The 13107-nt window shown below is 37.5% G+C and overlaps 1 protein-coding gene across 1 annotated transcript in view; it reads right to left on the bottom strand.

The window, feature by feature from the left end:
• Positions 1–4648: 4648 nt before the first annotated feature.
• Positions 4649–13107, bottom strand: part of MMP20 (matrix metallopeptidase 20) — a 57902-nt gene continuing 49443 nt past the window's right edge. The window contains exons 9-10 of the mRNA XM_043912095.1: positions 6212–6315; positions 4649–5208 (exon numbers count right to left, since the gene is read on the bottom strand). Of these exons, the coding sequence (XP_043768030.1) occupies positions 5108–5208; positions 6212–6315 (205 nt within the window). The 3' untranslated portion in view covers positions 4649–5107. The remainder of the gene's footprint in view (positions 5209–6211; positions 6316–13107) is intronic.

Raw genomic sequence — 13107 nt, 5'->3', positions numbered from 1 at the left:
ATACACACAACTATTTCTCTTACTCAAAAAGGGATAAGGATTTGTAAGAATTCCTTTTGATAGATGGGGGTTAATCACAGTCAGTATATCATTTGATTATTAATTCAATTTGGAATTTGGGGAAGAAAAATTTCAGGTCACTGGTTATCAGTCTTTGTGGTACTATTGCTCAGCTATCTCAAGGAATAATTACAAATTCTCTAAAATATCTCAAAATAAAATTAATTCTAATTGCTTCAAAAGCAACAGTTTTAGAGCCCTTATATGGGCTATCTAGACCACATATTTTGACTCAGATATTTAAGCCTCTAAATATCCCAGTGAGGTAAGAATTATTCTTACTGTAATTTTACAAAGGAGTAAACTAAGACAGAAATTAGGGAACTTGACCAATATCACAAAAAAGATGACAGATCTGGGTTTTTTTCCTTTTCTTTTTTTTTTAGATCTGGGGTTTGAATTCAGTCAGGCAGGCCTCAGAGCACATGCATTTTGCACCGAGTAACATTCATTTATTTGGTGAAGAGTCTACAACGGACACACGCAGGGCTAGCACTGGCCACGAGGCGGACACCACGGGGGTTGTGCTCAGCACTACATGCCTTCAGGCCAAAGCTTCACTGCTGTGGGTTCCCGGCCACAGCTGGTCAGCCGGCACGGCCTGCACACATCATCATACTACCTTCATCTCCTCGCTTAATTATTTCAAAAAATATAACAGGTTTATTGAGATATAATTCACATACCATACAATCCCTTCACTTATGGTGTACAATTTAATGGCTTTCAGTATATTCACAGATTTGTGCAACCATCACCTTTAGCAGGTCATACATGTTAGCAGTCACATCCACGCTGCCTCTCTCCAGCTTCTAACAAGCAGAGATTAGTTTCCTGCATCTCTGAACATCTCATACATATAGAATCATGCAATATTCTCTGCCTTCTGTGCATATCAATGCCTTATGTGTGTGACTTTTTTCACTTAGCGTAATGTTTTCAAATTTAATTCATATTGTAATATGTATTAGTATTTTTTTAATTGTCAAATAATACTCCAATATGTGAATTTTCCAGGTTTAAAAAGTCCATTCATCATTTGATGCCCCGCGTTTCCACTTTTTGGCTATTATGAATAATGCTGCTGTGAATCTTTATGTGCACATTTTTGTGTGGACATATATTTCCAATTCTCATAGGTATATACCTATTTGGAGCCTGGCGGTTTTCAGTCCATGCGGTTGCAAAAGAGTCAGACACAACTTAGCAGCCAAACACCACCACTACCACCTAGGAGAGCAATTGCTGGGTTATGTGGTATCTCTATGTTCTGTGTTTTGAGGAGATGCCAGACTGTTTTCCCTTCTTGTGTATTGATATTAAGTTTTCCTCAGCTGACCGTTTTTGCAAAAGCGACTTTTTTTTACTCTGTAGAGTCAGTTGGCATTGGAAATCAGGGATACCAGATTTTGTCATCAGCAGTCAAATATTCAACATCTGGTTGGCTGTAAATAGCCACTTTCAGTAATGGAAACCAAATGGAAAGTTTAGAGTACCCTTGAGTAATTGTCCCATCTCTTCTTACTATTAAGTCTTTTTAGTGAGCCTATGAAACAAATTTAATAAATAGTAGTAAAATTATAACTAGTATCTACTGAGTACTGTAGCTGTTCCTGGCAGTCTATGAAATATGCTAACTATATTTTATCATCTAATTTTAGAGCTACTTTTTACAAACATTTTTTTTAATTGAAGGATAATTGCTTTACAGAATTTTGTGGTTTTCTGTCATACATCAACAAGAATCAGCATAGGTACACCCATGTCCCCCTCTCCTGAACCTCCCTCCCACCTCCCTCTTCATCCCACCCTTCAGCTTGTCACAGAGCCCCTGTTTGAGTTCCCTGGGTCACATTTTTTAAAAAACTGAAGTATAGTTGATATACAATGTTGTATTAAATTCTGATGTAGAGCAAAGTGGTTCAGTTTTATACATATAAGTATTACATATTATTTTTCATATCTGTTTTCATTATGGTTTATTATGGTTTCATTATGGTTTATTACAGGATATTGAATATAATTCCCTATACTATATAGCAGGGCCTTGCTGTTTATCTATTTTATAAATATTTGTTCATAGCTGCTAATCCCAAACTCCTAATTTATCCTTCCCTTGCCTTTTAACCATAAGCTTGTTTTCTATGTCTGTGAGTCTGTTCCTGTTTTGTAAATAAATTCATTTGTATCATATTTTAGATTCCACATATAAGTGATATCGTGCGGTATTTGTCTTTCTCCTTCTGACTTATTTCACTTAGTGTGATAATCTCTAGGTCCATCCACGTTGCTGCAAATGGCATTACTTCATTCTTTCATAGCCTAGTGGTATTCCATTGTATGTTTATATCTTCCTTATCCATTCATCTGTTGGTGGACATTTAGGCTGCTTCCATGTGTTGGCTATTGTGAATATTGCTACTATAAACAGTGGATTGCATATGTCTTTTTAAATTAGAGTTTTCTCCAGATATATGCCCAGGAGTGGGATTGCTGGATCATATGGCAACTCTATTTTTAGTTTTTTGAGGAACCTCTATGCTGTTTTTCCTGGTGGCTGCACCAACTTCCCACCAACAATGTAGGAATGTTCTCTTTTCTCCACACTTTCTTCAGCATTTATTGTTTATAGACTTTTAATGATGGTCATTCTGACCTGTGTGAAGTGATAGCTTATTGTAGTTTTGATTTGCATTTCTCTATTAATCAGCGAAGTTGAGCAGTTTTATTGGCAATCTGTATGTCTTCTTTGGAGACATGTCTATTTAAGTCTCCTGTTCATTTTTTGATTTGCTTCTGTTTCTTTGTTATTGAGTCGTATGAGCGGTTTGTATATTTTGCAAATTAAGCCCTTGTCAGGTCTCATTGTTTGTGTATTTTCTCCCAGTCTGCCAGTTGTCCTTTTGTTTGTTATGGCTTCCTTTGCTGTGCAAAAACTTACAAGTTTGATTAGGTCTCATTTGATTATTCTTGCATTTATTTCTATTTCTTTGAGAGACTGAACTAAGAAAATGTTGCTATGATTTATGTAAGAGAATATTTTGCCTATGTTTTCTCTTCTAGAAGTTTTATGGTGTCATATCTTATATTTAATTAAGTCTTTGAGCCATTTTGAGTTTACTTTTGTGTAGGGTGTGAGAGTGAAAGTCGCTCATTCATGTCCGACTCTGCGACCCCATGGACTATAAGGTCCATGGAATTCTCCAGGCCAGAATACTGGAGTGGGTAGCCTTTCCCTTCTCCAAGGGATCTTCCCAACCCAGGGATTGAACCCAGGTCTCCCATATTGCAGGTAGATTCTTTACCAGCTGAGCCACAAGGGAAGCCCAAGAATACTGGACTAGGTAGCCTATCCCTTCTCCAGGGGATCTTCCCAACCCAGCAATCCAACTGGGGTCTCCCGCATTGCAGGCAGATTCTTTACCAACTGAGCCATTAGGGAATCCTGTAGGGTGTGAGGAAGTATTCTAACATCATTGATTTATATGTGGTTGTCCAGTTTCCCAACACTACTTGCTGAAGAGACTTTCTTTACTCCATTATATATTCTTATCTTGACAAAGATTAATTGACCGGAGGTGTGTGGGTTTATTTCTAGACTTTCTATTCTGTTCCATTGATCCATACCTCTGTCTTTGTGCCAGTACCCTGCTGTCTTGATTCCTGTGGCTTTGTAGTATTTTCTGAAGTCTGGGAGGGTTATGCCTCTACCTTTATTTTTTTTCCTCAGGATTGCTTTGGCAATTCTGGGTCTTTCGTGGTTCTATATAACTTTTAAGATTATTTGTTCTAGTTTTGTGAAAAATGTCATGGGTAATTTGATAGGGATTGCATTAAATCTATAGTTTGTGTTGGGTAGGGCCCAACACATTTTAATAATATTAATTTTAATATATTTAATAATATTAATAATAATATTAATCCTTCCAATCTAAGAATATGGGATATTTTTCCATTTCTTTGAATCATCTTAAATCATCTTCAATTTAATTTATCAGTGTTTTAAAGTAGAACTACTAAAATATGAGATTAAAAAATAAGAATGACAACTGTATTTTATCTATACTAATGACTAGGTAGAAAAAAAATTTAGCTTGAAATAAGAAAAACTAAAGCAAAAGACAAACTTCCCCAAATGAAAAGCTAGTCAGAAGAGGCCCTCTTAGAAGGGTTAAAGACAGTTTCACTGAGGGCATTTTATTTTCAGGAAGGAGAAAAAACAGTGAATTACTATTATTTCTTCTAAGTCTGAATATTCATGATAATATCTCAAGGTTTGAGTTTTCTATAAAGTACACAGAATTTGTTATCAAAGTGTGATAGAAGCTAGTAACCATTAACTAAAGAGAAATACTGGATTGATCTTATACAACATTTTTATTGGCTTTTGTTAAAAATTTTCTTGTTGTTGCAAAATGCCCATCTCTTACCTAGTATAAGAATCCATTTGAGTAGATTTGCCCATTATAACCTACTTCAAAGACCAGTGAGCACACATAGAGTCAAACAAACAAACAAACACACACACAAACAATGAGAAACAAAACTTATACAGTATGTAATCTGTGATATGGTTAACGACGGGTACATTTATATTCATCATAACAAATGTTAAGACCAAAAAGGCTTGTTTAGAATTAATATAATTTGTGTGGTAATGCTATTTCCTACTATAAGAATTATAATACATGTTAGAAAATCCACAAATAGGCTTCTTCCTGGAAATAAAAACCAAACTGATCAATTTGCCTCAGTGTATTAGTGAGGAAAAAAATAATGCATATCTAACTGAAGAATTGCACCATGTTGATTCTGATTTTGCATGAAGCTGATCATATAATAATTTCCCATTTGGTTTAAAGTTCTGAATCCAAAACTGAGACACTGTTTAGAAGCATAATTATTTTCAATGCATTTGAAATTACCCTTAGAATTGAAGGCCACGGGAAGAATATGTAACCTGAGTTCTGATTTAGTCCTTAAGATCCAGTCCTCAGATCCAGCTCTCAGTCATCTTCATTCTTTAGGAAAGACTAGACTTTGCTATTTAGCAACCAATCCAGGAACTAGATTTCAGCACACTAACCACATCTTCCTTCTCTGTATCATATTTGTATGCTTTGGGTCCTGAAAAGAAGTAAATGTAGCCTAAAAGAGACAAAGTTGAAATTATGGTTACTGAAAATGACTTGAAAATTTATAAATGGGATGGCCTTGCAGTTGTAACTTTCTCGAGGGGGCACCAAAGAGAAACAGGGAATGTGCCAGGGGGCAGCTGGCTAACCCTCAGCCCAGTTATCTCTGAGCCCTGGAATCTGACACCCCTAGCTTGCCAGTCATCTCTCATCATTCTCTCTGCCATGCAGGGGAGCTCTGTGCCTCTCCTCAGGCTGCTCCCATCCGGGAAATCCATCCCCCACTTTTGCTTTCCCGAGTCAAAAAACTAGCGATTTTTTAAAACCCAGCAGGTTTTAAAGTCCCACCACGAAATCTATACCAACTGATGCTTGTTTTGATCTTTTCTTTCTCAGATCACCTCTTGCAATTACTGGGAAGACTACCACCCAATTCAGTACTAAATTATAGATTGTCTTGATTTCTAGTAATTTCATCTGCGTTGGATGAAGGGGCATTTCCCAAAGAGAGTAACCATTCCAAAGTTGCCTTTGCATTTCTCGACAGTGTCCAGCTCTGTGCTAAACACTCAAGACGAATGTGTTGACTGACTGATTCAAAGATTCAATTAAACTTATTCAACCCAGTTCAATTCAACTTTCACAGCTATGTGTCAAATTTCAGAAGTTGGGTGATAGAATGAGGAAAGGCATTTATTCTCAATGGGAAGGTTGAGAATATGTACATTTTAAAGACGAAAAAGGTAATTTTGACTGGATGGCCTTTATGATGTAACTGGCTAATGGACTGAAGCTATACTTTTAAAACTTTGCATTTGTAAAGAGAGACCCATAATGGCAGACTTTTTATACTCTTTCTGATGGTTAATCTGGTTAACTAAATTTATAAGGGACTCAGGGCCCCAAAAAATTAGAACCAAGGACTCCCCTTCTGAAATCCATTTTCAGTTATGTTAAAGCAAAGCCCAGAAATTGTTACAATTTCTACAAAGAAAGTGTTCTATGGAAACACTCACCATTTAATTCTACAGCCGCATCTATTTGGCCATTGACTCCTGAAAATTCTTCTTCAGTACTCTTTGGATAGTCTTTTTCCATTTTCCTTTTTCGCTCATCATAACTGTAAGAAATATTATTTCATAAATAATGTAAACATGAGGTATTCATTGATTGTAGAGGGCACCACGCTAGTCAGGTGTATTTAGCCAGGGTTGACTTATGATTTACTTTAGATCTTGCTCTCTCTGTTTCTCTGTTTTTCTGTGTCTATCTCTGTTTCCCTCTCTCTCTGTTTCTTTTTCTCTCTCACACACACACACATTCTGCTATTACTTTCCCATTTTGCAGAGATTCTGTGGCCACTAGTTTGGGAGTCATTTTCTCTAAACATTTTCTTTAGCAAATTGCCAGTTATATTGTTTAGACTTAGTTACATTGTTTAGAATTATAAGATGATATTTCTATAATTAAAAATTACTGCTTTTCAATGGAAAATCTACACTTATTTTTAGTGCTTTTTTTATCATTGTAATTTCTTTCTCTCTTACTCTCCATGTATGAATTTCCTGGCTCACCAAATAGTTGAAAGCCCTTCATGGAGGCTTTCATTAATGAGCTTTGTGCTCTGTGGAGAAGGGATTGAACAAATGATGCACGATGAATGAATGCATGAAGAAACAAATGTGTGAATGATCAATTGATAAAGACAAGAAGTGAGAAAGTCTGGAATAACAGATATTCTGCTTTTAAAACATTCTAGTTGTTTCCTAGAAAGATTACACAACTAATCAAAAAGTAGATTAGGTTTCTTTTTCTGAATTCAAAACTATCATGCAATGATAACTCTAAAGACTGGTTAATACATCTCTTTAGTATTTCTCTAAATTATCCCTTGTAAAGAGACAGTGACTCATATGAACCAGTATGACTTGGATGAGCCCAGCATGTAGGCAGAGCAGGCTCTCTTCCCTTAAAGAAGACTTCATTTAAAGTGTGAGAAAGTCCCTTCTTCATCAGCATGGAGCTCCCAGCGGGGACATTCCCTAGGTGGACGCCCTACTCATTTCCCACCAGAAGGTCAAACAGTTTCTCCCAGTGCCTGGGCCACTGGGAGTTTCCTGCGGCAGCAGATCACAACCGCCTTCTCCTGAAATGTGCCCCTCATATGGCTATGACTACACAGGCAGGGGACAGAGCTCTCATGATACTGAGTGGATCAAACCCCGGGAAGGAAGTATTCAGGTTGAAACTGACTTGTGGTTGAGATGCTTCGCTGGATGTTGAGGAGAGAAGTGGAAGTTAACTCCTAGAAGTCCAAACTCCCTTTTCAGGAGAGTCCTCAGAAACTTCCAGCAGGCCGAGGGGAAACCCAAGCTATGTGAGTTACACAAATAAAAATGGAAACCATTGCCATGGTTTGTCATCAGAAGTGCCAGTAAGGAGTGGGGACAGGGCATGTCTATGCTATCAGGAGGAGTGTTGCAAGGTGTCAGGACTGTAGTGAGGGAAAGAGAGGAGGGAAAGGACAGCTGGGCATATTGCCTCTCCCATGGCTTGGATTTCTCTTGTTCACTTTGTTCCAGTGTTTGAAATCTAGAGTCCCTTGTTCAAAGTGGAAGTACGATTGTGTACATATTAACCAGTGCTTACTAGGTTCTCTTCTCTCACTTCCCTGAAACAGTTGTATTGAGGAAATGGGTGCTATGACTGGAGGGAATGAGGAGGGTAATTCTAATGCTTAAAATATTTGGGGCGAGGGATGAAACAGGAAGAACAAAGTGACCGAAAGGTGTTTGGCATGTCTGTAGACATACAGAGAGATGTGGTGGGGGATACCAGGGAACGTGACATTTTGAATTTGTTGATTAATGTTGATCCCTAAGCTCAGGGAAAAATAGCGAAATTCATTTCTTATCCTCCTCCTCTTCTGTCTGCCCTGAATAAAGGATGAGGGGCTGAGCTATTATAATTAGAGCTATGCCTTACCCTTGTGTTCATTAAACATTTATGAGTGATTTTAAGAACTTCATCACCATTTACATCATTTTACAGCAAAATGTGTTCTCAGTTCCAAACAAGTGACTGGCCAAAGAATATCTGTAGGGAAACCTATTACAAATTGGGATCTGCTCATACTAAGAAATCTGGAAAGTATGAAAAGAGAAAGTGAAGATCTTTTCTTGAGAATAGAAAAACCATTTAAATAATATGGAATAAGTTTTCAAGAAAATGATGACTATTAATCCAACAGAAAGAAAAATCCAATAGATTTGAAAAAGTGATCTTTCTTTCTTTCTTTTTTTAATGTGTGGGCTTAGTTTGCTAAGGGCAGTGGTGACATCTAAAATCTTATATATCTATCTGTTCAGAGGATAATGGAGCTAATAATATTATATGTAAATACAATTTCAGCAGAAATTTTGGACAAGCAATATCCAGCTGAGAATTTTAATTTTCAATTACATTTATAAAAACATAGGCAAAAATTCTGGCAAACCTGTGAAATCATTTTTCTTTTCTTCACCCTTTCTACCACTTAGGTGTTTAATAGTTCCTCCCCCTTTCTGAAACCTGCGTCTCTGCCCTGTTGTCTCTTACCCTATAACTGCTTTTCAAAGAGTATCTTTTTAAAGAGTATCAATAAAATCTATGCCAAAGTGTCACTCTGACACATAAATCATGTGGTCCTGGGATGTTGGAGTGGGTAACCATTTCCTTTGCCAGGGGATCTTCCTGACTCAAGGATCAAACCCTGAAATGCAGGTTGATTCTTTACCATCCAGGGCCAGCACCACTAAGGAAGCCTGCATTTTAAGATTAGCTGATAATATATATATTTCCTTTGGACCTCTTACATAGACACTGTGTAGATGGCCTTACACAGTTCACATAGAGTTAACCTACTTCTCATTTTACCAAATAAAAACATTACCATTAACCATCAAAATAATAATTATCACCTATTTTCATCATTTCATTAAAAAAAAGAAACTTTAATACTAATAAAGGCAGAAAGAACATAACCTCAGAAGAAAAGATGTTTCTTGCCAATAATACTGACCCAGATCACATCCTCCTATGTCTTTATTGTGCTATTTTTATTTTTCTGTGGACTAATGAAAACTTTGTGATGATCTATCACTTGGTTTTTGGACAGGTATTTGAGGATTTCACTTCCCTGGTAGCTCAGTTGGTAAGGAACCCATCTGCAATGCAGGAGACCCCAGTTGAATTCCTGGGTTGGGAAGATTCCCTGGAGAAGGGATAGGCTACCCACTCCAGTATTCTTGGGCTTCCCTTGTGGCTCAGCTGGTAAAGAATCTGCCTGCAATGCAGGAGACCTGGGTCTGGTCCCTGGGTTGAGAAGATCCCTTGGAGAAGGGAAAGGCTACCCACTCCAGTATTCTGGCCTAGAGAATTGCATGGACTGTATAGTCCATGGGGTTGCAAATAGTCAGACACGACTGAGTGACTTTCACTTTTGCTTTGAGGGTTTCTGTTATAGAGCAGAGAGCACAGTCAAATGGCAGAGTCAGGGTTTGAGTTCTGACTCTGTTATGTGCTGGCTCTGTGATCAGGGGAAAATGCTCTGAGCCCTGGTTTCTTTATCTGGAAAATAGTGGTCATGAGGATGAGAGAAATAACACACATATACACTCACACACACACAGGCACACATGCACACAGAAACGTGTCTGGCACATGTAGAAATCAAGGGCTGGCCCAAGCTATTTGCTGTTTATTTTGGCCCCAAGAGGGCTTCCCTTGTGGCTCAGACAGTAAAGAATCTGCCTGCAATGTGGGAGACCTGGGTTCGATCCCTGGGTTGAGAAGATCCCCTGGAGGAGGGAACGGCTACCCACTCCAGTATTCTGGCCTGGAGAATTCCATGGACTGTATACTCACAAAGAGTTGGACACGACTGAGTGACTTTCACTTCACTTGGTCCCAAGAGCCATTAACTGGCTGGCTAGTATAAAGTTGAGTGAATGTTACCATTAACATTTTGTCTGGGATTTGTCCCAGATCTGATTTTGTCTGGGATCCTGAATCATCAAAGAGTTTAATGTTTACCTAATTTTTTAAACACACTTCATTGGGGTAACATTTTGCAGTAGTAGGCAAAGTTGAGAAAAAAAGAAAGGAGGACTAGAAAATGTTGGAGGTAGTCCAGAGACCTCAGCAAAAATGAGGTTAGAAGGTCTACTGTTAATGGTATACTGAGGATTTTGCTGAGAGTTAAAGAAAATAAAATTATATGACAGGATGAGAATTATGGGCATGGTTATTTTAATTGACAGTAAATAAACAGATGGTGAAGAGAATGAAAAGTGACTACACATGGTATATGGAAAGGACTTCTGGATTTGGACTCAGAGGGCATAAAATATAGCCTTGGATGGACTACTTTTAACTGTGTGGCCTTGACTTAATCACTTGATCTCTTAGATGCAATGTTTTTAACTGTGAAATGAAGATAACAGTACCTACTTCTCAAGATGGTTGAGGAGGCAGATGGGAAATGAGAGGAAAAAAAGAAAATAGTTTGATTTCTAACACATAATAAACCATCAATATTTGAACACTAAGAAAGTATTTATTGTAAATATACTATATACTGTGTGTGTGCTAAGTCACTTCAGTTGTGTCCAACTCTGTGCGACCCTACAGATTGTAGCCTGCAAGCCTCTTCCGTCCATGGGATTCTCCAGGCAAGAGTACTGCAGTGGGTTGCCATTTCCTCCTCCAGGGAATCTTCCCAATCCAGGGGTTGATTCCACGTCTTTTACATCTACCTGCTTTGGCAGGAGGCTTCTTTACCACCAGTACCACCTGTATACCAGATACCTGGTAAAAGCATTGCACACATTTTCTCACCACTAAGGTCTTGTTTGTGAAACCCAAATACCAACTAAAAATGATTGACCAGTAACTATCTTTATTTCCTCTGAGGGTATTTGTTTCATCATTTAACATTGATCAATGGGTATAGAAATAAAACAAATCATTACTGACGGTTAAGCTTTACTAGCAATACTGTGTAACTGAAATATGGTAGGGCTGTAGATATCTGATATGCTTTCTCATATATATTACCTTATTCTGCACATTTGAAATCTAAGGATTTAGGGAGTATTTTGGTAAAGTACCTGCGAATTGTTTAATTTTTTGCTGAGAACTTAGATTTGTTAGAAATTTCTAGTGTTTTCATTGTGATGATTTCTAACTCGTGTGAATGGCAAAATTTAACAGCATTCTGTCTTCTTTGAACTGCTGAATCGAGAGTTCAGTCTGCTAAACAATGCTTAAAGAAAATGTGAGAAAGGATGGCAGAGAGAGGAATTTACTGTTAAGTATGTAAGATACTGTCTTCTCAGGGGGTGCTAGTGATAAAGAATCCACCTAGCAATGCAGGAGACATAGGCGACTTGGGTTCTATCCCTGGGTCGGGAAGATCCCCTGGAGGAGGGTATGGCAACCCACTCCAGTATTCTTGCCTGGAGAATTTCACAGACAGAGGAGCCTGGTGGGCTACAGTCCATAGGGTTGCAAAGAGTTGGACACGACTGAGCAAGTTAGCATGCACACATGTATTTATGGTACATGTTTCAGGAAGTTTCTTCAAGGAGACCTTTCTAGTGAAATCTAGTGGAATTTCTAGCAGAATCCCCTTTGAAGTTAATAATACACTTCTAGCCAGGAGTCACATGGTTCTCATGGAGGAAGGGATCTTTGTGATCTAAACTAGAGAGGGTAGGGGGGAGAACAGTCAGAAATGAAGAGAAGGGAGAAGAGTATGAACTTGCTATGCACCATCCTAGATGAGGTGAGGAAAGTGGCTATGAGAAAATTCTGGAACAAAGAATTAGTAATAATGTTGAAAAGTACTGATGATCTCAATTACTGCCTGACTGTATGATGAAATGCAAATTTATATCCAGCCTGAATTCTCTAAATTCAAGACCTGTATGTCCAACTCCCTTCCAGACATTTCCATTCTTTGATCTTACCAGCATGTCAAACTACATAAATACAAACTGGAATTTCTGTTTATTCTTTTAATTTTGCTTTACTTCTTAATTTTATCCTTTCCCTATTGAAAGGCCTTAGCATCCTTGTCAAAAAGTGACTGATCATAGATATATGGACTGTCATTTTTATTCCATTTATCTATATGTCTATTTTCATTATTAGTATCACATTGTCTTGATTACTGTTGCTTTCTAGTAAGTTTTGAGATTAGGAAGTCTGAATTATCCAGCTTTGTTCCTCTTTTTCAAAATATTTTGGCTATTCTGGGCTTTTTGATTTTCCAAATAGATTTTAAGATCAGCTTCTCAATTTCCAAGGAGAAACCAGTGGTATCCTGGTAGGGACTGTGTTGAGTCTATAGATCTATTTGGGGAACACTGACATTAGGGCTCTGAGCCGTGAACATAAGATATCTTTCCATTTAGATCTTGTTTAACTTCTTCCAACAGTGTTTTATAGTTTTCAGATTATAAGTTTCCCACTTCTTCTGTTAAAATTTATTTCTAAGTATATTTTTCTTTTTGATGCTATGGAATTGCTTTCTTAATTTCATTTTTGCATTGTTCATTGAAGTATATAGAAATACATTAGATTTTTCCATATTGCATATATACTCCACAAATTTGTGGACTCATTCATTTCGTTCTAACAGCTTTTTTTTTTGTTTGAGGTTCCTTAGGTTTTTATATGTAAAAGATTATATGACATATAAATACAGATAGTTTTACTTTCTTTCCCATCTTCTGTATCATTCATTTTTTAATATCATTCATTCTTCCTTAATTGCCCTGACTAAAGCCTCCAGTAAAATGGCGAATAGAAGTGGTGAGAATGAAAGTTTTTGTCTTGTTCCTGATTTTACAGGGAAAGCATCCAATCT

The sequence above is a fragment of the Cervus elaphus genome, chromosome 1 (genome assembly GCF_910594005.1).
Source record: "Cervus elaphus chromosome 1, mCerEla1.1, whole genome shotgun sequence".
Classification (NCBI taxonomy): domain Eukaryota; kingdom Metazoa; phylum Chordata; class Mammalia; order Artiodactyla; family Cervidae; genus Cervus; species Cervus elaphus.
This window is presented reverse-complemented; position numbering and strand designations above follow the sequence as displayed.